At 39.7% G+C, this 26,167-nt stretch overlaps 2 protein-coding genes across 3 annotated transcripts in view; one reads left to right on the top strand and one right to left on the bottom strand.

Moving 5' to 3' along the window:
* The first annotated feature begins 1,411 nt into the window (after positions 1-1,411).
* Positions 1,412-6,149, top strand: NDUFB4 (NADH:ubiquinone oxidoreductase subunit B4). The gene is made up of 3 exons (XM_070935305.1): positions 1,412-1,673; positions 2,239-2,385; positions 5,998-6,149. The coding sequence occupies exons 1-3, from the start codon at positions 1,431-1,433 to the stop codon at positions 6,058-6,060; spliced, it is 453 nt and encodes a 150-aa protein (XP_070791406.1). The 5' UTR covers positions 1,412-1,430; the 3' UTR covers positions 6,061-6,149.
* Positions 6,150-9,298: 3,149 nt separating this feature from the next.
* The window catches only part of HGD (homogentisate 1,2-dioxygenase), a 40,456-nt gene continuing 23,587 nt past the window's right edge, over positions 9,299-26,167 (bottom strand). For both annotated transcript variants that reach the window (XM_070935306.1, XM_070935307.1), the window contains exons 9-14: positions 25,661-25,760; positions 22,251-22,375; positions 16,234-16,338; positions 15,851-15,977; positions 11,327-11,508; positions 9,299-9,584 (exon numbers count right to left, since the gene is read on the bottom strand). In XM_070935306.1, coding sequence (XP_070791407.1) covers positions 9,459-9,584; positions 11,327-11,508; positions 15,851-15,977; positions 16,234-16,338; positions 22,251-22,375; positions 25,661-25,760 — 765 coding nt within the window. In that variant the 3' untranslated portion in view covers positions 9,299-9,458. The remainder of the gene's footprint in view (positions 9,585-11,326; positions 11,509-15,850; positions 15,978-16,233; positions 16,339-22,250; positions 22,376-25,660; positions 25,761-26,167) is intronic.

Raw genomic sequence — 26,167 nt, forward strand, 5'->3', positions numbered from 1 at the left:
GTCACTTCTGATACTATGAACTTTCTCCTAGTTCATCCACTATTTACTTCTGCAATGTGGGTGCCTTTTCCTACCTGGAGCTTTCCTCATGTCTCACCAGCTCCATTGTAGAAATCTCTTATTATTTTGCTTCTATTCACTCACTCTACTGTGGTTGTGAACTCAGCTGTCTTCTTTTTTTTTCTAATACCCATATCCTACCCTCTATTTTCTATGTTAACAAATGATATATTTTACATTTAGAGGAAAAATTTGTTGGAGACATCTCCATGATCTTCCTTGCTGAGCTCCTGTTAGTTTATCTGTTCTCATTCTTCTTGGAAAATGGCTGCCTTGCGTCCAAAGTGAAAAAAGAGTCAATAGGCTGGAAGCAGAGGCTACAGAATATTCCACAGGTTTGTCTTTGGAAATTCCCAGTCATCCAGGCCATGGTTATCCCAAAGATGCTTTTTCAAGAGGCAACTGGACTTTCTGTTTTTTCTCTGAAGACATTTCGCTTTTCAACCAAAAAGCTACTTCAGCTCTGAAAAAACACCTTTGGGACTCATAGCTGGTGTGGGATTTAAAGGACCCTCCATTTCTTTCATCACTATGAAATCTCAGAAAGTTCCACTGGCTGTGATCTTAAGAGCAATATCACCATATAGTGGCACAGTAACAGAGGCCATTGCAGGAATGCAAGATTGCAAAGCCAGATCCCTTGGAAATAATCCGAACTAGTATCATTATTTGCCAACTTGGTATGTAAGATTAGAGTGCCTTGCCTTTTGTATTGCTTAACAATGTTTGACATTTATCTTGTTGCCCCCATCCAAGAACCCTCCCATTGCTTGAGATACCCAGGTCTTTTGATGTAACCTACTCCATCACTTCTCATTTTGCCTCTCCCCTTTGCAATTCCAAACTCAATACCTGGATTACTTAAGCATCTATATGACATCTGTACAGCCTCAGATATTTGCCTCCTCTTGCCCAGAATATTTACAACGAATAACAGCATGTAGGAATATCATACTCTGACCTGGAATTTGAAATCCTTCTAGTCCTATATGAAAAGAGACTGCAACTGGCCAGGAAGGCGTCACTTTTGACAGTGTGCCTTGTTCTTGCATATACAAATGTATAATAAAAGGTTATAAACCTGAAATAAGGTTCTCAGATTGTCTAATAATAGTGTTCACCAACCTTGCAAATTTTAAAATATGCCGACCTAAACTTCCGAATTCTCCAGCAAATACAGTGTACTGGGAGTTGAAGTTCACCACGTGTTAAATTTGCCAAAAAAGTTGAAAAACACTCTTGTCTCCCATTTATTATTGCAACTATAAAGGGATTCGAGGTTTCACAGTCGTTTTGGGGAATTCCGTGCATGGAGTTCTCCACTTTCTTAGTTCTGTGGCGCAGAGGAAGGCAAGGCGCCGTGCCTGCGCATGCGTGGGAGAGCAAACCGAGCCTATGTTTTGCCCTCGGCCATGGTCGTGTCCTCTGTCTCCCGCTTTGCGTCCCAATACCGCCCGGCGCCTCTGGCGAGGTTGCCGCCTCAGCTGAACCCCAACGAATACCAATGGAGCCCCGAGAAACGCCGTGCGGAAGCCGAGCGGGTCGCCCTCCGCTCCCGCATCAAGCGCGACTTCTTCCTGCGGCTTAATGACCCTCGACGGACGCAGCACGTCGTGAGTCGCGGGCGGGGCCGGGCTGGGCTTCCTTCCCGGCGGGGGTCGGTCGTTCTCCTTTCTCGGGTGTCGATCAGGTCGGGCCGAGGCTCCCGGGCCTTCGCCCTCCGAAGGAGAGGCGCCTACTTCCAGGAGAAGAGCCTGCTCCCAGAGCTTGTTTCTTCTTCCCCCTCGAGGGTAGGATGGAGGTGGTTGCAAGGTCCAGGGAGGTCAGCCCGCTGCGCAAAGTAAAACGGAACCTCGCAACAAGCGGCACCCGGAGTCCCTGGGGATTCCCGCCCCCTCGTTTGGCACATTTTCCATATGGCAGAGGCAACTCCGAACTCGGCGACTTTGTGGACTTCAACTCCCAGGATTCCTCAGGCAGCCAAGTTGGTTGGGGAATTCTGGGAGTTGAAGTCTACAAGTCTTAAAAGTTGCCGAGCTTGGAGAACTCCGATTATAGTACGTGGTGCAGAAAAAGCCACGAAAGGAGTGATAGCATTAAGGTGGGGGCAGGTGCTTGCTGCCATAATTGACTTCTTTGGTTGTGTAACAGGCCGATTTTTCATTCTCTTTGATTTAGGAAGATCCTGCTATAATTCGTTGGGATTATGCCAGAAGGCAAAATGTGTATCCTAGTTATCGTTTTACTCCTAAAAGCTCCCTATTGAGTCTTCTTTGGGGAGTAGGGCCCTTTGTTTTCTGGTACTATGTCTTGAAAACCACTAGGGTAAGTTTAAAAAGTTTACATCCTAACTTTGCATGAGTATATCAATAGTTGGGTTTGCTGATAGAAGTGACTTTCTGCCTGTAAATGCTTCCAGTGTCTCTAAAGCCTAGGGAATGACATGATGCATAATGCAGCGTGTCCCCTTTACTATTACTTTTGTGATAGCTACCCTGTTTAACCGAAAATAAGACCTCCCTGGATAATGAGCCCAATCAGGCTTTCGAGCACATGGGCTAAAATAAGCCCTCCCCTGAAAATAAGCCCTCCCCGAAATATTTAAACGCATGCGCAGCCGGTGCCCGCCATTTCCTCTGATTGCTTGCCGCGCAAACAACACAAGGTGAGAAGGCGAGGCCAGAAGGGTGGGAAGGGAGGGAGGAACATGCCCCAAACACCCCACACACCCTTACCTAATGGCCGCTCCCACAACACTAGCCACCATGCCCCTTCTGTCACGCTAATGGCTGTCGCAAAAACCATTAGCGAAGAACAGGGAGGCAACAGCGGTAACGGGAAATCCGGTTGCAGCCGTGTGGCCGGGCCAACGGCATGGTGCAGAGTCCTGGGAAGCATGGCTGGAAGCGCATGCATGGCCTCGGGCGAACTGCTGATGAGTGGCTGTGTCAGCAGCAGCCATGAGGTGACCACGCTCATCGCCTCCTGCACCTCAAAAATAATAAGACCTCCCCGAAAATAAGGCCAAGCGCTTATTTCAGGGGGTCAAAAGAAAATAAAACCCTGTCTTATTTTCAGGGAAACACAGTATTTTTCTATGAGGGGTCTTTGGTGCTCTCTGAGCTTGCTTGTTTTCTTGCAGATATTTCATTACCCTAACTAGGTAACATAATCAATGCTAGTTAGCAGTGTTGTTTGCTGTCAGTTTATATTCTGGCGTCTTGGCTGTCTTGGGGGATGGGTCATAGAGATTTTTTGGTTGGGCTGTTTATTGATAGCTCTTTGGAAGCTTCTTGATTGGGATATTGCTTACTTGATTGTTGGTCTGAAGTTCTGCCAGCCTCGTGCCTGTTTGTCCTACATAGTGCTTATTGCAGTTCTTACATTGTATGTTGTAGATGACTCTTATTTTTTCTTGAGTCTTTTCCTGGGTCTTTTGGTTTGCTTAGGATGTTTCTACCAGGAGGAGCATCAGCCAAAAGACCCAGCAATCCCAGAAGAAAAAACAGGAGTCATCTACAACATATAGTGTAAGAACTGCAACAAACACTACGTAGGACAAAACAGGCAGAAGGCTGGCAGAACGCATCCATGAACACCAACTGAAGACATGATGAAAATTCTTTAATTTCACAACATGTAGACAGATTTAACCATAGTTTCAATTGGGAAAATGTGATTATCTTAGAGACCAGCCAAGTCCAAAAATGCCAGGGAATTTCTAGAAGCCTGGCACTCTGACAAATCAATAGACACATAGACATTAACAACATCTATAGACTATGCAAGAGACAGTCAACCAGCCCAAATGAGAAAAAGACTCCAGCACTTCTCCACCAGTAATCAGTACTCAGATCAGATTAACTCCAAGGTCAACTTCAGATCAACAATTAAATAAGCAATACCCCAATCAAGAAACTGCCAAAGTGTCAGGGTTCCAAGGAACACCCCCAACAAAATAAAGCTCTGAGTCCTGAGGTTCCTCAAAGTTCCAATTTATTAGAGAGATCATTTTGGCACATCTGGGAAAACCTGAATCTGAAAACTTCCAGGTTTCCCCCACCCAGCTAAGAGTTCACAGCCCTGCCCCACACCCACAAGTTCATCACATTGTCCAATTAACTCTTCACACTCCATCGATACAATCTTAATGCAGTCTGCATCAGACCAGGGAAAAGTCCTTAAGTACTGAATGTTGTTATGAGTAACTTTCTACTGCTCCAACAAAACCCCCTCCCAACTTCCCCAGCTAAAATATGTGGCAGTTTAGAAGCAAAAAGAAAATTGTCTTCCAAAACTGATACAAAGAACCAGCAGTAAACAGCCCAACCAAAAAATCTCTAAGACCGCTCCCACTCACACAGACAGGCAAGACACCAGAACATAAACTGACAGCAAACAGCACTCCTTACTAAAATAGCACTGATGATGTTACCTAGTTAGGGTAATGAAGCTGTGCAAGAAAACAAGCAAACTCAGAGAGCACCAAGGATCCCTCATTTCAACTCTGGGCTAAAAATATTCTTTTATTGCTACTTTTCTATGAAATTCTGTGCTTGGAAATATCTATATGGAAGGTGCTTATCTCATTGGGCTGAAAAGTGGAAGCCTTTTGAAATCCAGGTCCCTCTGACAATTGATATAATTCATTTCTGAATTTAGAGTTAAAGAGACTCTTTACTGACATTGGAACCCACCTTGAAAAAAATCCTTGGTGTATGCTTCCTCTGATTCATAAAATTATAGTTCGCCTATACAATGATCTAAACAAAGAAAAGGGCATTATTTCTTTTTTTGGGGGGCTTAGAAATAAACCTTATTAAATTTAAAAGAAAAGGCCATTAGGCATATGTTTTGAAACTCAAGAGACCTGGAAATTTAGTTGTAGGTAACCAAACAATGAATTGTCTTTAGTTATTGCTGCTGCAAAAAACAAACCACATAGAAATAGGGTAAATACCATTGCTGTTAACTATTTTTATGTCTTTTTAACAATTGCAGTATTTTTATTTCTTTAATCCTTAAAGTTACAGTTTTCCAGATTTCTGATCTATTTACAGGTAGTCCTTGATTTACAACTACAATTGAGCCCAAAATTTCTGTTGTTAAGTGAGAGATTTGTTAAGTGAGTTTTGCTTCCTTTTACGACCTTTCTTGCCTCAGTTGTTAAGTGAATCACTGCAGTTGATAAGTTAGTAACTAAGTGGAAGACTACCTGTATTTTCTGGGGAAGTGTTACCATTAAACTACTTAAATAATACAGAAGTAGTCCTGTGCTATGCAGCATGCTGGTTTAATTTACTTAAGTGGAATTGATAAAATGAATTTCTAACTTAAAATACAGTTTAATTCTATTTGAATTCAGTCCTGAGAAACAAGCACTCAATACTCCCAGTCTTGATCAGTAACATGATTTACACTGTTAGTTTTATTTAGTTAAATCGATTTTTCAAATATATTTGTCATCATCCTTATTTGTTGTTTGACAGGCAATTGGACCATGTGAAAGTAAACATTAAAAATGAAGAACAATATCAACACATTATAGCTTAAAGTGTCTACATTTAGTTTATTCCTACACATGTTTAGTACTGCGATTTTTTTAAAAACTGCAATGTTAAACAGACTAGTATAAAATATTTTAATAAAACAAAAAGCTAACTCATAAATGTGCATTATTAGTTGGATTTTCTCCAAGTAAGGATTGCTGTCTTATTCTGCAGAAGTTGTGGGCGCTCCATCATTGGAGGTTTTCAAGAAGAGATTGGACAACTATTTGTCCAGAATGGTATAGGTCTCCTGATCGAGCAGGGGAATTGGATTAGAAGACCTCCAAGGTCCCTTCCAACTCTATTACTCTGTGATTCTGCTTGGTGCTTGGAAGAAGATTTTTATTTTGAAATGACTTTAATCCTTGCAATTTTTGTTTTTGTGCAGGCTTATAAAGAAAGACTCAAATCAGAAGGCAGATATGAAGAGGGGTTCCGTACTGGCTATTAAGTCTATCTGTGAAACTATGTATGAAAATCTTGTTGAAGAAACTTTATTTCTCTGTAAATCTACTTTCAAAATAAAGCTTACTAAATAAATTATGGTTTATTCCATGTCAAGAGTATTATTTTATAATGAGGCCTGTTGAATTAATAACAATTATTTTTTTAAAAACAAACTATTTCTCCTCCCCAGTTCCCATAATGGCCTGTAATTATGCCATTAAAATCCAGCCCTTATATGATTGATTTTCCATATCTCTATGAATTTTTTTTAAAAAAATAATTTTAACTGTTTAGACATTCTGAACATAATGTTCCTCTCTTTTTTTATTTCAACAGGATGAGGGTATTTTCATCTTGAACTGTTCACATCATAATTTGTGGGTTTGTTTCAAGTATCTGATAAATTCCTTTCTCAAAAGTTCCTACTGTATTAGTGACAATGGAAAAAAATCCATTGTTGCATCGTTACATATCTGTATGATAGATCCATTTCTTTTTTTAATATGTTCTGAACTTTCTCTAACCTGGTTTGGATGATGTAAAGGAATTCTCACAGAAATACTGCACTGTGCTGAGTATTTTGAATAAAAATATAACTGTACAGTACTTCAGATTCAGAGTCATAAAGGCTCCATGAAGAGGAGCCAAAATGGTGACAAACTAGCAGCTTCAGAAATAAGCTTCCAGTTGTACTTCTGGTTTAATCCAGCACCCCAAAATGCTACACAAGGGCAAGAAAAGAACCAGACAAGCCCCAGCAAAGTTACTGGAACCCATAAATATTAACAAGCAAGAGTCATAAAGTGCATTGGAATCCATGGAGCCAGGAACATGGTATCTACTTGAAATTCATTAAAGCAGTCATGCCTTTTCCTGGGATTATTTGGCTGCCCTGCAGTTGCTGTGCAGTTCCTGGGAAATGTGTATTTGTTTTAAGTAATTTTGACAAGGGCTATATTTGCATTTCCATGTACTATGAGCATCCAGACGCTTCAAGTGGTACAGTGTGGCAGTGAGGACAATTCTTGGGGCCCCTAGGTGGCCCATGTAACACCACTACTCTGTAAACGGCCTTGCTGTGGGTTTGCTTCCAGGTACAATTCAAGGTGTTGGTTATTATCTTTAAATCCCTGCATGGGATTTAACCTGGCACAAGTCCAGATTACTTGATGAATTCTCACCCCATTGGAACAGGCCCACCCACTTACACTGGCAGAGGAGGTATGCTGTGGGCCCAGTCAGTCAGCCAAGGAATCCCAGTTGGCATGGTCCAGGAGACGAGTCTTCTCTGCTGTGGCTTCTGCCCTGTGGAAGATTGTGCCACTTGAGATGCGATTGGCTCCCTCTTTTCTCACCTTCTGTCAGGGCCTGAAGACCTTGCTTTGCCGAATGGCTTGGTGCCCCAATAGGGGAGCATCACACTGCAGGTGATTGATGAATTAAAAGGCAATCCCACTTTCCCTCCTGCACATCCTGTTCCTTCCTTTCCCATTTTTAACTATAATTCTATTTTTCATTGTAGTTTCCATTTTTCTTGTCTTAGAAATATTTTTCTTTTACGATTTTAATGTTTTTAATGCTGTAAGCCACCCAGTCATTTTGAAATGAGATGGGCAGCGAATAACGTTAATAAATGTGTGGGTTTTTCAGTCTGTAGCAATATATAGCCCTAATAAACACCACTTTAATTTGTATAATGGGCATGGTAGTAGTTAAGACAGTTTGTTCCTTATATAAATCTTTTTTTAAAAACATGAATTAACACAATTGTTGTTCCTTTCTTTGCATCCACTTTCCTATATTCTGATTTCATTTACACCCCAGGATAAGCTTTCATGTGGAAATACCTCTGAGGGCTTAGCAGTGCGTGAATAAACTTATCATCCCTACTATTCCCTAAACATTCTAGCCTACTTAGCTGTTTCCTAATGGCAATCAGAAAGGCAACATCTCAACTCTACTTACAAAACATCTCTCTCTACTTACAAAAGTAGAGAGATCCCCTCATTCTCACATTCTGGGAAGAGAGTCTTCATCAGTGCCCTCTGGCTGCCATCTGGAGCACATTTTAATAATCTCCAATCCAACCATGTAGATCTCGACTTAAATAATGTTCTTGCCCAACCTCAAAGTCACTTCTCACAGCATCAGTTTTAGCTAACTGTCCAGTGCTGGAATGCATTGCAGAAAGTTTTTGGGGAATGTTTTTTTCTCTGCAGTCCTTGTCTTGATTGAGCCTATTTTCAATTGTTACATGTCTCTCCTCCATCCCCAACCATACACTTGACCCTGTTCTGTTTTGGAGTTATCTTATTGACAAGCAAAATTGTAATCCCCTTCACCTAATCTTTTCCTCAAGTTCTACTAGGCTAGAAATAATTTTTAAAAAGGCACATATAATATAAAATATAAAAAGCAAGTAATTAAAAATACAGGTGGCCTAGATTTATAGATGCTGTCATGAAAGCCAAAAGTCAGAACCACTTAGAAATTAACAAAGGTCAATAAAAGGTCAAAAAAAGGCTCCTTCAGATACATTTAAAATAATAAAATAGAAAAAATGGTATTCCCGTAAACAAATTACAAAGTAATTTGGGGTAATAAAGTAGAGCTGTTCAGTTCCTATTTTAGCTTGATCTTTCTAGCAAGAGTTCCACCAGCAATTGTGAAAAGCAGGATTCCAGATGACGCTTAATAGAAATTTAGGGAACATACAGTAACCTTGAATTAATATAAAGTTCCAGATTACATGGACTGTATTATATGTTCCTGATATCTCTTCTCTCTCCACATTCCCCCATTGCATTTTGGTCTGCTATTCGGATTCTGTCTGTCTCCTTTTTCTTGCCTTATCCTTTCCAATCCATCTTTTCTGCAACTTTCGGCAATAGCACCTTTTTCTCTGAATTTTGATTTATTGTTTAAGCAAACAATATATGTTTCAAGAAGAACCAAAAATAAGCAGTTTCTCTCTTTTACCACCCCAATTCTTCTTCCTATCCTCTGCTTTTTCCTAAAAAATAAGTGAACTAGTAGCCCTGAAAATGAGCCTTGTGAGTTAATAGCATTCTTTGCTGATGAAACATAAATTACTGCTATTTTTCTGATTTTCTTTTGCAAAGGAGATAGGCAGAAGTCTACAGTGTTAAATTAAACTTAAGTTTTCTTGTGTTGGAGTGTTTTGTTCTTTTTTTATATTGGATATGATATGATGGATTTACAGATATTCCCAATTTCATAATGGACAGTTTTACATGAACAGTTCACATTAGTTATTTTAATTTTTCAGCTGCTAGACACTCATTCTTTCAGATTTTCATACAAGATGGTTAAGATATTGTTCCATGATTTTCTTGAAATACTTGGGAATGAAGAAACTGGATGTAGATACTTCTAGTATCTTCATTTACATTTGGCATTAAAATTGATCTTCAGTGCTTCCCAACATTTGTAGTAATTTTTATCCAAGCTGGTTTTCAGCCCCCACTTGGTCACAGCCAAGCTAAAGGAAGATTCAAACATGAAGGCCTTGGGAAAAAAACAGAAAGCATATTGCAAGAGTAAGTAGAGCAGCATTTGGTTTGAATGAAATGGACAAAAAAAAATATACTGCTTTGCCTATTGTACACTATTCTATGAGCTCAGTGGACAACAAGCATTCATATGAGAATTGCAAAGATTTGTAATTTTGTAGCAGAGTTTAAAATTGTAACAGGAAATATTTTCTTTAATAAATTTGATGTTTAGAGTGTCTACTGTTTTACAGTAAAAGTGATGGTTTACATACAATCAGAGTTAAAGTCAGGCATGCTGAAATAAACTATTAAAACATTTTACAAATATGTATTTAGGGTCTTATGAAAGAGCAAATTGTTGGTTTCCTCAGTTTAGCACAAAATGAGGAATATAGACAGATTTCCTCATTAGAACTCAGAAACTAGCTGTGTTTCCATTCATGTGTACAATTCTCTTCAGGATTGTCAACACAACTGCTACTATCTATTTCCCCCATTTTAATATTCCAGTTAGTTATGAGATTATAAACTTTGTTTTAAAAAATCTGAGAAAAGAAAAGGCTCTCAATTCCAGTGTGGGCAGGATGAGTCGCTGCAGATTTTACTCTGCTCATCATTGCCAACTATAGGGGGTGGTGCTCATCTCCATTTCAAGGGCCACTGAGCCAGTGCTGTCCAAAGACATTTCTGTGGTCACATGGCCAGCATGACATCACGGAATGCTGTTACCTTCCCACCGAAAATGTACCTATTTATCTACTCACATTTGTATGCTTTCGAACTGCTAGGTGGGCAGGAACTGGGGCAAGTAACGGGAGTCACCCTGTCACATGGCCCTCAGGTTTTAAATCGGGTTGTCAGCTTACCAGCCAACAAGCCCAGCATCTTAACCGCTGAGATAGTGTGTGTAGCTGTCATAGCCCCAGCGGAGTCTGGTTTGGAGGAGGATGAGTTGGAACCGGTAGCGTTCGACGGGGGTGGCACATCTCCCTTGGCATGTTTGGGAGGCCAGGGGCTGAGGACAATGCTGTCCCAGGCACCTTAGGCGGAGGTGGTCAACTGGAGGGAGAGCTGCCTGCCCTCATAGACATAGGGGAGAATAGGCTGCTGACAGGCAGTGGTGCTGACAAGCAGCAGATTCCCTCTGATGAGGAACAGCTGCCTCCCCCACTCAATCCAAGGGCATGGAGAGTGGAGTGTAGGCAAGCTCAGAAAAGGGCTATGAAGTTACTCAGGAAAAGGTGGCCCCACCCCTCACAAGAAATACCTAGAGTGGATTGACTTAAGGAGAAGCCATGAACAATAGTTTGTTTCGGCTTACACTTCTCTGGCTTTGACTAGTGCCTTTTGTCTTGCCTTGCTTTGAGGATTGCCTTTTGCCTTTCCTGTCCTTGAGAACTGCTTTTTGCTTTGTATCTTATCTTTGCCCTGAGGACTGTCTTGTGCCTTGCCTTTGCCTTGTGGACTACAGTTTGCCTCATGGACTCACTTAGCCGGGTGGACTGGACCTGGGACCCTAGACCTTGCCCTGTGAGTGTGCTCCTACTCTGTGGACTTTTTTGTTATATGCAGGTTGTTGTTTGGGGGAATGAGGCGGACTGCTTTCAGGGGAGTGTGGGGTAGAGCCTTACTGGTTGTTGGATGGCCATTTGTTGGAACATTTACTCTCTAGAGGCCTGCCTTGCCTTGATCCCCTGGGTCATAACAGCAACTTCCACATTAACGTGAAAATTCTTAGATTTTCCAAACACTCACCATAGTTCCCTCTGCAATTTTCTCAGGCTCCTGCTTGCTTGTGCTGGCCTTCTTAAAACATTCAGCGTCTGGTCCATGCGGTATCATCATGCTGTGCAGAGTAGCTCCTCCTGGTAAAAATCCTTGTTCCTTTGCTTCATAACTCCCCTTGATCAAGCCCATAAATTCACTCATACAGTTTCCTGTGGATTTTTTAAAAAATCTTTTTAAATTTATTGAGATTTGACCAATTAAATTTTGGTAGCTTAAGTCTGGCATGAATTTGAAATATAAAAAAGACCAATATAGATTTGGTATTTAGCGTTTAGTCATGCAGAACCAGAACTGTCCAAAGTCCCACTAGGTGTTGTTTTTCAGAACAAGCAAACACCAGGGTATTCCTTCCCTCCCTTCACTTTAGTATATACTGTATTTCCAAAAATTGGAATTTGCAGCCCTTTATCAGGGATCTTTCAGACATCTGGCCTCGTTATTAAATTCTGTTAGTAAGTCTTCTGTATCTTCAAATACAGATAACCCTCGACTTATAACAATAACTGAGTCTGGAATTACAGCTGCAAATTGTTGGGTTGTAAATCAAGGCAGCACATGATTAGATTTGAAATTACTACCATTTTTTTTACAGTTTTTTTTTATTGAAAAAGTTTTTCAAATACAAATTTTTCCCCCTTTTTCCCCCCCCCCTCCCTAACCCCCCTCCCCCTCCCCTTCCCCTTTGACTTCTTCATAGTAAAACCCAAATTCATAACAGATTATATCATACTTTACCATCCACTTACTCCATCTCCATATGCTGACCCTTTCTTTCTAATAAAATTATCATATCCCCCTTATACTATAATATACATTTCAAAGTGACATTCTATTATAACATTGTCTAATAACTCCTAATTTAACATAATAATATTATTATATCTCCCAATTTAATGATTTCCGCTCATGATCTACCCTTTTACTACCCCCCATACGATATAACATTTCAGAACATACTTCCACTATAAGACTATACAATAAATCCTAATTTAACATTTATTCAGTTCAGCTACCCATTTCCTTCCCCCCCATCATTATGTCTCTTAGCTCAAATCTTTTACATATATTCACATCTAAACATAATATCCCTTTTTTTTAAACTAAACAATCAATAACCTAACCTATCTCCACCCACTTTCCTACAAAACTACCATGATTGTTCTTAATATCTTTATTCTTCTGCCCACTCCACTAGAAAAATATTCCCTTATGTAAATAAAATCCTAAAAGAAAAAAACTTTAGGCTTGTAATCCATATAATATCTTCTGTAATGTCTTTCAACTGGATAATAAACTCCATCGCCCATGTTAGGGTAACATCACATCCTAATTCCAACAGTATTTTCAGTATCTTCAATTACCATCTGCCCCCATCAGTAACAAATATCTTCATATTGCAAAAAGAAAAAAAAAGAACACAACAACCACCCGAGTGACTTTATATTTATATTCCATATAATGTCTATAGAGGTGTCTTTTATCCAGATTATTAATTCCAACCACCATAATAGGGTAACAACCAGATCTTCTGCGTGCCCCAATCCAGTAGATCTCTTTCCATGTAACTCAGCATACACGTAATATATTTATCAAGAAATCCAAAAAACAAACAAGATATTTCCAACCATTCGATTTAAGGCCTTTTTCACATCCCAAAAAATTCAGCACTGCAGAGATCTGTCACTCTCCTCAGGATAAAATAAACCAATACTTTGCCCATTATCTTTTCGTATATTCAGTCCTCTCATAAGTAACTGACATTACACTGTTGTTTAGTTTAAAAGTTTTTGTTTTTGTGAGACCTACTTTTTCTTTTCTTGACTTTTTGTGGGTTGGATCTCCATCCTAAATTCCTTTCTGTAGATTGTGTATCGACTATTTGGTTTTCATGCTGATCTATAACTTGATCTTGTTGGTTTTGTTTTTGTGGCTGAAATCTTTCTGGTTCTGTAAATTGTATATCGACTGATTGACTTCCATGCTGGTTTGTGGCTTGATAAATCATTGCGTTAGGGTCCGGAACCGCCTCTCTTATATTAATTAATCCAGCTGAGACCTCTGAGAGAGAATCCAAAAGCGGCTCATTTCTGGAGACCTCTATAACTTGTTGTTTCTTCATTACTTCCATCTCCTTCTGCTTTTCTTGAGTTTCTGTCTCTTGTTGATTTTGCTTTTTAAGGACCTTGTAGTAAAATTCTTCCGCTTTTTCAACAGTATTTAACTGATATCTTACTCCTTGATATCTCAATATTATACCCACTGGGACATCCCACCTGAATGAAATATTTTGTTTTCTTAGCTCAGTCACCAAAAGTCCAAATTTCTTTCTATCTCTTAACATCTTAGGCGGCAATTCTTTATATATCCAAATTTTTCTCCCATACAGTTGTAGAATAGAATTAAAGGATTTTTGCACAATATCATTTCTTATTTCTTTATCTATAAAATAAATCACCACATCTCTAGGCAGTTGCCTTTGCTTTGCAATCCAAGAATTTACTCTATAGGCCTTATCAATTTTACAGAATACCTCCTCAGGATGAACCTTTAAGATCCCAGCCAGAACTTGAGCAGATGTTTTTCTTAGATCATCACTGTTATTTTTCTGTAAACCTCTGATTCTGATCGCAAATTCTGTCAGCCTGTATTGCATCATTACAACTTCTCTTTCAATTCCTTGCTTTATATCTTCTGCATTATAAGTCTCGTGACCAGCTTCCTCTTTAGACTTTACTTCTAAACTATTGTCTTGAATATTTATTAAATCCTTTTCAATTCTTAATATTTTATTGTCCAAATTATAAATCTTATCATCAATTTTCTCCATTTTAGACTCTAGCAATTTAATATTTGCATCCAACTTTATAACAACTTCTGAAAAACCATTAGTCACTGTTACAATCTTTTGTTGCAAGTTATCATACTTTAGTTGTATCATTTCTTTAATTTCCTGCCTTAATTTTTCAAATTTCTGGTTCACAGTCTCATGATATTTTACCATTTCCTCCTGAATAAATTCTTTTAAATTAAAACCATTCTGCAGAGTCTGTAAGCTCAGAGCTTGTTCAAACAGTTGTGAGTGGGGGAGCACCCCCCCACTTTCTTGTCTATCAGGCTTTATTAGTAACGCCATCCTGCCAGCAAACTTTTTTTTTTCCCCAAACAAGATCAAGTACAAATCTCCAGGAAGAGAGGAACTTAAAATAACTAATTTTCTTCCAAATTGTAGCCAGCACTATATATTCCGCTACTTTGTATCTGTTATGGAAGGACTCTCACTTTCGGCTTTCTTCTACTTCCCAAGCCTCAGCGGTCGCCATTTAAAAAAAAAAAAATTCTCTTTCACTCTGAGATGCTTATAAATTCATTAAGGATACTTGCAATTTAGGGTCCCAAGTCCAAGTCTCATCTTTTTTAATAAATCCATCTGTTAGATTCATTGATTAATCCGGTTCCAGCGCCTAGCTCTGCAAAAAGGCAGAGCGCGCCCGATGCCCGGAGCAACGGCGAGGGGAAATAGGGAGCCTCAACCTGCTCGTCCCCAAGAGTTAAAAAAAACCTCTGGGGACTTCGCAGAGGGCTCTACCTGCCCTCGCCTGCTCAGACTCACATTTCCGTCAGGAAATGGAGTTTTTCGAGCCGCCTTTCAGGTGTAAAGGCGGCTCTTTACAGGCAACGGGGCGGCGGTCACGGAGGACCGTCTGGTGGCACCGGAAGCCAGACAGGAAGTCCTACAGTTCTTAAATGAATTTTTTTGCTAAGCAAATCCATTTCTCCCAATAGCTCTTTTTGCCAGAAACTGGAAGTAAATGCCAGAAACTGGCAGAAAATGTCACAAAATGTGGTCACGTAATTGTGGAGCACTGCAAATGGCTATAAAGGTGAGGTAGTTGCCAAGCATCCTAAATGCAAATATGTGTACAGCTGATATAACTGAAAACAAGTCATAAGTAGCTTTGGTGTAGGACAATTGTATCAAACTCACAACGGACACGTCATCACGTGACTTATTGCAACTTTCCCCCCCTTCACTAAAGCGGGGGTGGGCATGGCTAGTGCATGACACATCCGGCTTGCGGGCCACAAGTTTGACACCCCTGGTGTAGGAGAAGAAGAAGCAGAGCCTGGGGGCACTGTCGAGAGGAATCAGCTTGGAATCATAGAGGTGACCATTGACTAGATTCTTAGGCAGGGGTATCAAACTCGTGATGACAAGTCATCATGTGACGTATCGCAACTTTTTTCCCCTTTGCTGAAATGGGTGGGCATGGCCAGCATGTGATGAATGTGCCCCTGGGCCGGGAGTTTGACACCTCTGTTTTTAGGAATAGGTATAAGCAATAAAACAGCTTAACTGGAACTTAACACACAGTCCTGATTCTTTGTTCCTAACATTTGAGGTGGTCTGTCATAACTTCAAGCAATTGTTAAGTGACCGTAAGTCAGGGACTATCTGTATGTGAAATCACATAGCAAAAATGACATACATACTGTGATAATAAGGTGGACGGAAAGTGTTGTTGGCCACGACCCAACGGGGTGGAAATATTACAAAATCTGCAATTGCCACTCCAGGACGGGTTGATTTTGCTGTTAAGACAGTAAAGATGGAAGGATCCTAAAAAAAAGTGGGGTAGGGGGGAATTGGTCATTATTAAAACGGTTATGCTAATCTGAAGAATCAATTACATTTAAGGCAAATTCAGAGTCATAACTGTAAATCATAATTAAATTGTTTGATTTCCGTGTAAATTACAAAACAGAAACTTGTAATTTATTTCAGGCTTTCTGAAATCAGAAGTCAGCTTTGTTTAATTCAAAAGGACTAACCAAAGTACTCTTAAGATCAGAACTAAGACCTAACAAGAACTTACTGCATGATCAAAAGCCACAGAATTTATGGCCATGAAATTGCTGAGATTGTACTTGTATGGTGTGTAATTCCCATGCCAAGCCACAACGTTGAAGGGAGAGCAGTTCTGTAAGATTAAACAACACAGCTATCTTCAGACATGGAAAGTATCTGATAACCAAAACCCCATTAAAAAAAAAATCATACGGGGTGGGGGGTGGGAGGTGGGGGTGGAGAGCTTAGGAGCTGACAACATAGATAAAGCATACAGTAAATTTATAATACAAATTACCATTACAATAAAAGTATAATGAAATACAGCAGTGAACACCCATATTTTCCACTTTTTCCAAAGGGACTCCACCTTGGGAGTGTATTTTTGTATTTTCCTTAAAAGCATTATCTGCCAGTAATGCTCCTCGTCCATTGGTAATTGACCAGCAGAAGCAAACTGGAAAACAGCAACTCATTTTGCTGACTCCCATAGTTCCAATAAAGGTGCAATAAAAGTTTTAGATTTTAAAAAGAGGCAGCATAGTCATACTCCACTCAGTATCAAGGATGCAGCTGTAGAGATGGTCAACAGTATTAAATATCCGGGGGTGCAGATAACTTAACAATCTGAACTGCTTTCTCCACACATCATCCTTAGTGAAGCGTGCAAACCAGCGTTTGTATTTCCTGCGTCAGATTAGGAGAACACATCTTTCTCCTTCTGTCCTGGCCACTTTTTACAGAGACATGATTGAGAGCTTTTTAACAAACTGCATCACTGTTTGGTTTGGTGGTAGCAGTGCCTCAGATAGAAGGTCCATACAGAGAGTGGTAAAGACAGCCGAGAAGATTATTACAGATTAAACACTCTGCCTGAAATCTGTTTTCTCTCAGATTACAAATTAATTAATTATAAGGGACCTTATAGGTCATCTAGTCCAACCCCCTGCCCAAGCAGGAGACCCTATATCATTTCTGACAGATGGCAGTCTTGAAAGCCTCCAGTGATGAAGCTCCCACAACTTCTGAAGGAAGTTATATTATTATATATTATTATAGGAAGCTTGCTTCCTGTTATTCAGGATACTGCTTATAAATAATATGTGCTCTGGCCCCCAGAAGCACCCGTTTTTGGCCTGCAGAGTGCTTTTGGGGGTTGAGGAGGGCGAAAATGCGATGCGCGGAGCAGTGGTTTATTAACCATTAAGCAGACTAGGCCAGTGGTGGGTTGCCCCCGGCTCGCACTGGTTCCATAGAACCGATAGTAAAACCGGCAGGAGGCTCTGCCCACCGACCCCAACATCATCAGAACGCTTCTGTGCATGTGCAGAAGAATGCAAGTGAAGTGAGCGCGCGCACACAGCCCCATTGCAAACTGGTAGTAAAGGTAAGTAGAACCCACCCCTGGACTAGGCACGTGCTTAGGGCAGCAGGCCCAAAGGGGGCACTACAAAGTTTTATGTAGCCTAAGCTTGGCTTTGTACAGTATGTACAAAGGAGGGGGGCATCAAGTTTTGTCAGTGCTTAGGGCACCAGTGAGCCTTAATCCACCACTGTCATGGAGGGTTCAGGAGCCTCAAAATGGGCCCCTTTTTGGGAAAAACAGCCCCGTTTTTGGCAAAAATGGGACATGTGGAGCCCTGCAAAGTGCTTCTGGGGGCCGGGGAGGGCAAAAACACAATGCACAGAGGATTTGGGATCCCAAAAATGGGCCTGTCCTTGGAGAAAATGGGACGTGCAGAGCACTGCAGAGTGCTTCTGGGGTCTGGGGAGGGGGAAAACATGACACACAGAGGGTTTGGGACAGGGGTGAAATGCTCCTGGTTCGAACCAGATCGCCCGATCCGGTAGCGATGGCAGCGGGTGGTTTGGAGAACCGATAGCAAAAATCCCTGCGCCCCCCCCACCATGCCCAGCTGAGCCACACTATCATCAGAGGCTTTTTTTTTAACTTTTAAAAGCATTTTTTCTACAACCTCTTCCGAAGAAAAAATGCTTTTAAAAGTAAAAAAAAAAATCACGCGGCTCAACTGGAATCATCAGAGGCTTTTCAAAGCATTTTTTTCTGCAACCTCTTGGCCAAAGAGGTGGTAAAAAAAATGTTTTGAAAAGTCTCTGGCAACTCCCAGCTGAGTTGCCTGATTGGCAGAGAGGTATTTTTTAAGATGCCTCTCTGACGATTCCAGCTGAGTTGCCTGATTGGCAGAGGCTTTTCAAACCATTAGAAAAAAATGCTTTGAAAAGTTTTTTTTTTTAAAAGTTGGCCATGCCCACCCAGTTACATTAACTCCCCCCACCAAGCCACGCGCACAGAACCGGTAGTAACAAATTTTACATTTCATTTGGTTTGGGAGCCCAAAAACAGGCCTGTATTCGGTCTATAAGACACATCAAAATTTTCACCCACTTTTGGGGGGCAGTGCTTCTTATACTCCGAAAAATACGGTATTTATTTATTTATTTATTTATTTTTATGTAGTGCATATTGGAGGTGGTGACCCTTTGAGAGCTGTACGCAATGAAATTTCATTTTAATGTATGCCAATTAGTGTACATTCAAAGTGACAATAAAGTTATTCTAAATTCCACAACTTCTGCCTAAATAATCATGGCTGGGATCTTAAGCAGCATGCAGAAAACTCTCGCATAGTAAGGCAGATAAACTACTAACTATTTTGTTAGGAGATACAGGATTACCATTTAATTCCATTTGCATTTTCTGTTCTTTAAAGACACACATTTTAATAATTTAAATACCATTTATTAAACTTGTATGTCACTTGACTACCAACAAGTCAATGATTTTTCATTTTTGTCTTCTATTTCTTATGGGTAGGTACATCAAGCGCTGTTTATATTGCCATGCAGCATGCACATATCCTTGTCTAAAGTAAGGTTACTAGAAATAGAACAATTTTCACCATTTTGGTTGATTCCTGAGAACTACAGAAGTATCCAACCCCAAAGCACAAATTCATAAAACAAGACAAAGAGGCCTTCTTTGAGTAAGATGGGCTATTTAGAAAACAAAATATAAATAAATAGATAATTAACAGTTACCGTATTTTTCGGAGTATAAGACGCACCTTTTTCCCCCCTAAAAGGGGGTGAAAATTTAGGTGCATTTTATACATTGAATGTAGCCCTGCCCACCCACTGGCCCCCATCCTTTGGCCTGTGCCTCGCAGCAGTTACCTCTTTGCAAGCAAACAGCAAGAAAAAACAGCTCCTTTCAGCTTCAGCATAGGCTAATTAGCACAAGTTGATTAGATTGGCCTCCCGACTCTCAGCTGATTTGCTCTCAGCTGTTTTGCGCAGGGCTCTGCTGCTTTCTTCAAAGAGTGCTGGAGCAGATTTTTTCCCCCTTGTGCTAATCAAGGTATGATGAAAACGAAACTGAAAGTAAAGCAGGCTGTTTGCTGTTTGCTGCAAGGAAAAATTAGACAGAGGCAGAGGGAGATTTCTTTTTCTTCTTTTTCCTCACTAAAAAAGGTAGGTGCAAACAATGGGAAATTTAGGGAAAAAGAGGAGAGTTCAAGATTTTAAAACATACACAAAAAAGGAGAAAGAAAAAGGCAAAAATAAAAATGGGGAGAAAAAGAAATGAAAGAGAAAGATGTTATACATATTTAGAATTAAAATATGAATAGTAGTAAGAAATAAATGGGAAATCATGATTGTAAAAATGAAATGAATAATAATTGGAATATTTGTCTTTGTATTTTTGAAATCTAGACAATGATAAGTTTTTATTTTTTTTAGAAATATGAATAAGTATAAACTGTAACAATTGAAATACCTTTAATGGTATATAGTGTTTAAAGTAAAAAGGATTAAGTTGTCGCTTGGATAATGGCTAGAACATTTTTAAATTTAATTAGGGAAATTGTAACGATTGAAATATTTTTAATTTTATATTGTGATGAAAGTAGAAATGATTAAGTTGTGATTTGGAGGATTATATGGGCAAAACTATTGGGTTATTGGGGGAGTTTAAGATGTGAAAATGAGTAACATAAGGGGAAAGCTCTATTTAACTAGGGAATTGTAATAATTGAGATACTATTGTTCAACTATTGTGTTGAAAGCAGAAATGGTTAAGTTGTGGTTTGGAGGAATATATGGGGGAAATTATTTGGTTTATTATTATTGGTAAATATAATTAATTGATTTGTAAGAAATTGGATTGCATGGAAATAATTGGAATATTCATGTTCATATTGATTAATATACAAAAAAGATAGTTATATAACTAATTGATTTTTTTTTTAATTTGATTTATATGCCGCCCTTCTCCGGAGACTCAGGGCGGCTTACAATGCATTAAGCAATAGCCTTCATACTTTGTATATTTATACAAAGTCAGCTTATTGCCCCCACAAACTGGGTCCTCAATTTACCTACCTTAGAAAGGATGGAAGGCTGAGTCAACCTTGAGCCTGGTGAGATTCGAACTTACAGTAATTGCAGACAGCTGTGTTAATCACAATGCTATCAGTCTGCTGAGCCACCAGGCCCTTTTTATATTAAAATGTTGAATTTGTATTAAACAACTGTAATATTACATAATTAACCAATGTGAGGATGGATATAAAAATAGATGACAATGGGAAGGGGTATAATATAGAATAGAAGGGAAAAATTGAATTTGATAAGATGAAGGATGAAGGGTAATATTGGTTTTTTTAAAAAAATAGATGTGGCAATAAATATGGCAAAAAGGAAACATAGAAATTGTAAATTTAATTGAAATGACTAAACACTGTTTAAATTTGTGAACCGGCCAAATATTCTGTTCAAAGAAAATACATTGTATGTTTGTATGTGTGTTTGTCTAAAAAATAAAAAAAAACCTTTTAATAAAATAAACAAAACAAAAAAGGTAAGTGTGTCTTATACTCTGGTGAGTCTTATACCCCGAAAAATACGGTAGTTAAATAATGGGTATGCTCAGCAGCCTTCAAATGTTGGGTATTTGTTGAAAAGAAAACAGAATATTGAGGGAAAGCAGAGCACCCTACTTGAAGATAATAATCAGAGCATTTGTGGTAAGAGATGGATGGACTTCAGTATTTTGTTGTAAAACTCCTATCTTATTTCTGATTGACAAAAATAGAGTAATGATTAATGCAAAGATGCATAAATACAGGAAGACATAAGTAATAAAAGTGTCAATTGAATTTAGAAGTAGGAAAAGATGATTTATTTCAATGTACATAGATGCCAATCTCACTTATGTGTCTGACTAGAATCATGGAGCTGGGACATAAAGCCAGGTGGTGAGGTACAGGGCAGCAATTCATATTAAAGCATCGTAGACAGACATAGACAGATTTGAACACATTCAGCGAAAGGGACCCACCACTGGAATAACTGGTTGCACTGTCATACAGATAGACCTCAATTTGAGTCCAAAATTTCCATTGCTAAGCAAGAGAGTTTTTAAGTAAGTTTTACCCCATTCTATTACCTTTCTTGTCACAGTTGTTAAGTGAATCACTGAAATTGTTAAGTTAGTACTGGTAACATGGTTGTTAAATGAATTTGGCTTCCCCATTGACTTTTTTGTAAGAAGATTGCAAAATGTGATCACATGAACCTAGGATAGTGCAACCATCGTCAATACATGTTCCTCTTCCATCATTGATGCTATTCCAGTTATACTGGCTCTTTCTGCAGTTAGTCACAGATTCTGCTTTAAACTTGACTGGCACCTCACCCGAATCCCATGCTTTTACTATTAATTATGTTAAATGTTATAAAAGCAAGCACTTCAATTTCCCTGAATAAAATATACTGTGTGGGGTATAAAATATACTGTGTATTTTTCTATCAGTTAAAGCGGAAAATGTGTGGTTTTGATATTTTTTAGTTCCTCCACCCAAAAAATGAATTTCAGTGTTGAATTTCAGAAGTGTTCAGCTTTGTTTCAAGTTAAAAAGTGCTTTGAAAAAACATTCATTTGTTTGAAGAAAAGCCTAATTGTGGGCCTCTCCAAACTAATTTTTAATGAAATTCTTAATTCTCTAAATTCTAACTTCCCACCTGTTTTGCCTCAAAGAGTTTCCCTTGATACTTGGTGATCACTGTGTAACCCTCAGCTGTTTGGGCATCTTCATACCAGGCAACCGGCACAAGGAAGTCTCGTGGATTAGCTAAGCCATTGGCTCCTAAAAAAACATAAAGGCTTTGTAACCAATTGTATATTTGAAATTTGTGATCGGTCTAATCATTGTCACTGATAGTTTACCATTAGACACATTAAAAACACAACTTCAATTAAAGAATAAAATCATAAAAACTAGTCAACTGCAAGGTCTAAAATTCAAATAAAATTCATATAAAACAATATGAATTAAAATACAGTTAATAGCCAGTTGAAAATCCAGAAAAATAAGTTTTATTTTAATGTGAAGACCAGTTAAGCAATCCATAAATAGGGTGCTCCTACAGAAAAAGCTGTCCCCTACCAAGAGGGCTTCATTAGATGGTTTTAAATTCCAGTTAAGGGTTTTAGAAGAAAAGGAGGCCCTTCGGGTAATCTGGTCCTAGCCATATAGGGCTTTAAAGGATAAAACCAGCATTATGGCTGTTCCCCCCCCTCGCTGTACTACTTACCTTCAAAAGGCTCCTTTTTCTGCGCAAAGCACGCGTTTGGTGTGCACTGGCATGCTTATGCGTGCAGCATGCGCACGTGCAGCGCGCATTTGGTGCGCACCACACATGCGTCGGCAGCGAACCAGTGGCAACCTGTGGAGGATTTCTCCACTGAATAAAAGTCATCCAATAGCGCTCTCTCATGTCAAATGATTAGACAGCAAATGTCCCTATCTTCAGAAGTCTTAATAGTTCCCCATAAATTTTGAGAAATTGAATGGGCCATCACAAGGAAGAGTCGAATCTGTTATTTCAGTATTTTCATTAATTACTTGACTAAAATAGTAAAGGTAACGCATATCAAATTTGAGAATGACAAATATGGATTGTTTTGTATCCTTGAAAACAGGAATACACTTCATAACTATGTACATAAAGATTGGGCTAAAAGTAACAGAATGAAAATTGTTGATTGTACACTGAAATCAATATGATATAACTGCAAAATATAAATGCAATTTTATGCTGCATCAATAGAAGTGTAATTTTCAATTCATAGAAGATGGCTAAGCTTTTCGGCACTGAGTGCCCAAAGCGTGCATGTATACACACATCCCCAAAAAGCAATGCGCGTGTATCCCCGCACATGCATGTGCCCCCCACATGTACATGCATCCCTGTGCATACACCCCATCTCCCACACATGCGCACATGCCTGCACATGTGCCCCATAGCATGCATGGCAGAGACCCAAAGTCCAGTTGGCTGGCAGGAGGCACGTGTGTATGCGCGGAGCTGAGCTGGGGTGACGGCTCATGTGCCCACAGAGAGGGCTGTGCGTGCCATCTCTGGCATACGTGCCATAGGTTCGCCACCATGTGATCATGCTTTTTAACTAATATAAATAACGTGGAACAGCTGATCATCAGAAATATCAGTTTGGATGAACTGGTAGGTTTTTTTTACTACCGGTTTGCCCAAACTGGTGCTAACCGGTAGCATTTCACCTCTGCTTTTATTCTATCACATACAGAAGTTCTATGGCAGAGATTCCACGGAGGGGATCCAAGTACATCCTTTCCAGTTAGTGAGTTTTGTGCTCCCAATCCTTCTGATTGAGGAAATATATGCATTTTTAAAATATATTTGTGATTTCATATTTTTATACTTATGGAGATATGTGTGCATATGGAAGAGAAGTACAGGTAGTTTTCATTTAATAACTGTTGCTAAGAAGCTGTTGCTAAGCAATGTGACAGAAAAAGAAAATCATGCCAGTGATTGGCAAGATCACATGGTGGCGAACCTATGGCACGTGTGCCAGAGGTGGCATGCACAGCCCTCTCTGTGGGCATGCGAGCTGTCAGCTCAGCTCTGCGCATGCATGCATGCCTCCTGCCAGCCAACTGGTCTTTGGGTCTCTGCTGCACATGCTGTGGGGCACATGTGTGGGCATGCATGCATGTGTGGGGGACGGATGCATGCACAGGGACACATGTCCATGCGGGAGCATGCATGCATGTGCGGGGATATACGCGCATTGCATTTTGGGGATGCGTGCATATATGCACGCTTTGGGCACTCAGTGACGAAAAGGTTAGCCATCACTGGACTATGCTAACTTGGATGGCAGTTCTTGTAGTTCTGGTTGCGGTCATTAAGCAAATTACACATGGTCATTAAGTGTGATGTCACATGGCCACAACACTCTCCTTCCATTCTGCCATCAGCCATGGGAGGAAGGTAAAGTCATGGGACGAAGAAAAATGCAGTTGTGGGGGAAGAAACGGAGAGATCACGGGGCCTCTGAAGGAAGGGAAACACCCGGGGCAGAGGTAAGCAAGGCGATTCGGTGGGGCGGTGGCAGTGGGGAGGTGTTCCTCTAGAAAGGCAGGAACTGGCGCATCGCCCAACCCAAGGCAAAGGGCAAGCAGGTGGTATCCACCTGTAGGCCCCGGAGAAGGCCAGAGACAGGTACTGGCACCTTACCTTTGCAGGAAGCAGTGATGAGCATAGCGGGCAAGGTGTGGAGATCAGCTGGGTTGCATGGCAGGCCGTGGCAAAGGCAGGCAAGTGGGCGAGGTGCGGAGTTCATCTGGGTCACAAGCAAGCAAGCGAAGGAGCCAGAGTGTAGCTGGGCATGAACATGACTCTAGCAGGTGGGCAAGGCGAGATAGGGCGGTGGACGGTGGGGCAGCCAGTGGTGGGATTTGCCAGTTCGCCAAACTGTGCAGTAACAATCTGTACGCCTGAATCGGTCTGAACCGGCAGCAGCCCAACTCTGGTTTTGATTGTTTCAATCTCTTTATTTTATTGCCCTCTCTCTTAGAGATGTGGAAAATAATATAGAGTAAAAGTGTGGTTGGTTGCAATCAAGAGAAATCAATTGGAAGAAACTGGAAAATGAATTCTGAGAAATTGCAGCAATGTTGACACACTCAGGAGAAACCGAAAGAACTATAAATGTGCATATTTTCATTCAGTGCATAATATCATCATGTATATCTGTCTTCCCCAAAGGCTATTTAAATTGCTATTCTCAAAATTCCCAGCAAACAGCAAAAGTATTACAGTTATGTTATAGCTAGTACTGGTAGTTGTTTTCTCAATGCCTTTATTAGCGCTATGAAGGACAGAGATACTCATCCATTTCTTTGAACTAGATTTAATACCCTCCATACCTTGGGGCAGAACTTTACACTTTTTGTTTTTGCTGTCATGAATCATTTGTCATGTGCCTTATAGGTAAAAACATAAATGCATGTTAGGAGTGTTAAATAAATATATATTATTACACAGTCCTAATAAAAAATGATATAATTATTTTTGGAAGCAGAAATAATATTAAATATATTTACCAATAGGTCCTAGATCAGGTAACTCAAAATGTACACCATATATTTCTAGGATATAGCCTCGAGTTTCTCCAAATATTTCCACATTAAAACGCATTCCTTTCTAAGGTGGAGACAAAATACGAATGTAAATATTAGGACTGATTATTATTGTTCCAAATAAAAATACAGTATCAGAGAATATATCAAATTCTAACTTATCTCCATTAAGTTCTTCCTGAAAATATTGCAGTTTGCATTGCATTAAAGTACCAAAAAAGTTCTATTAAAGGTAGCCTTGAGATAAAGCTATATTTGTTTATCAGGTGGTGGAGGTAACTTTACAAAAGCATCTGAATTTCTGTTACAAAAACTTGTAGCTATTTATTTATTTTCTTTCTATGTTATCATTCCTGGAGGTTGTCATAGAATAGTAACTCCCAAACCCCAAGAGCTTAGATATAATCATGACAAATGACAAAATCAAGAAAGATACAAACATCACTTATCCTATCCTCCAGGGCAATTTTC

This window comes from Pituophis catenifer, unplaced genomic scaffold (genome assembly GCF_029215685.1).
Source record: "Pituophis catenifer annectens isolate HBS135680 unplaced genomic scaffold, rPitCat1.0.hap2 SCAF_2, whole genome shotgun sequence".
NCBI lineage: Eukaryota > Metazoa > Chordata > Lepidosauria > Squamata > Colubridae > Pituophis > Pituophis catenifer.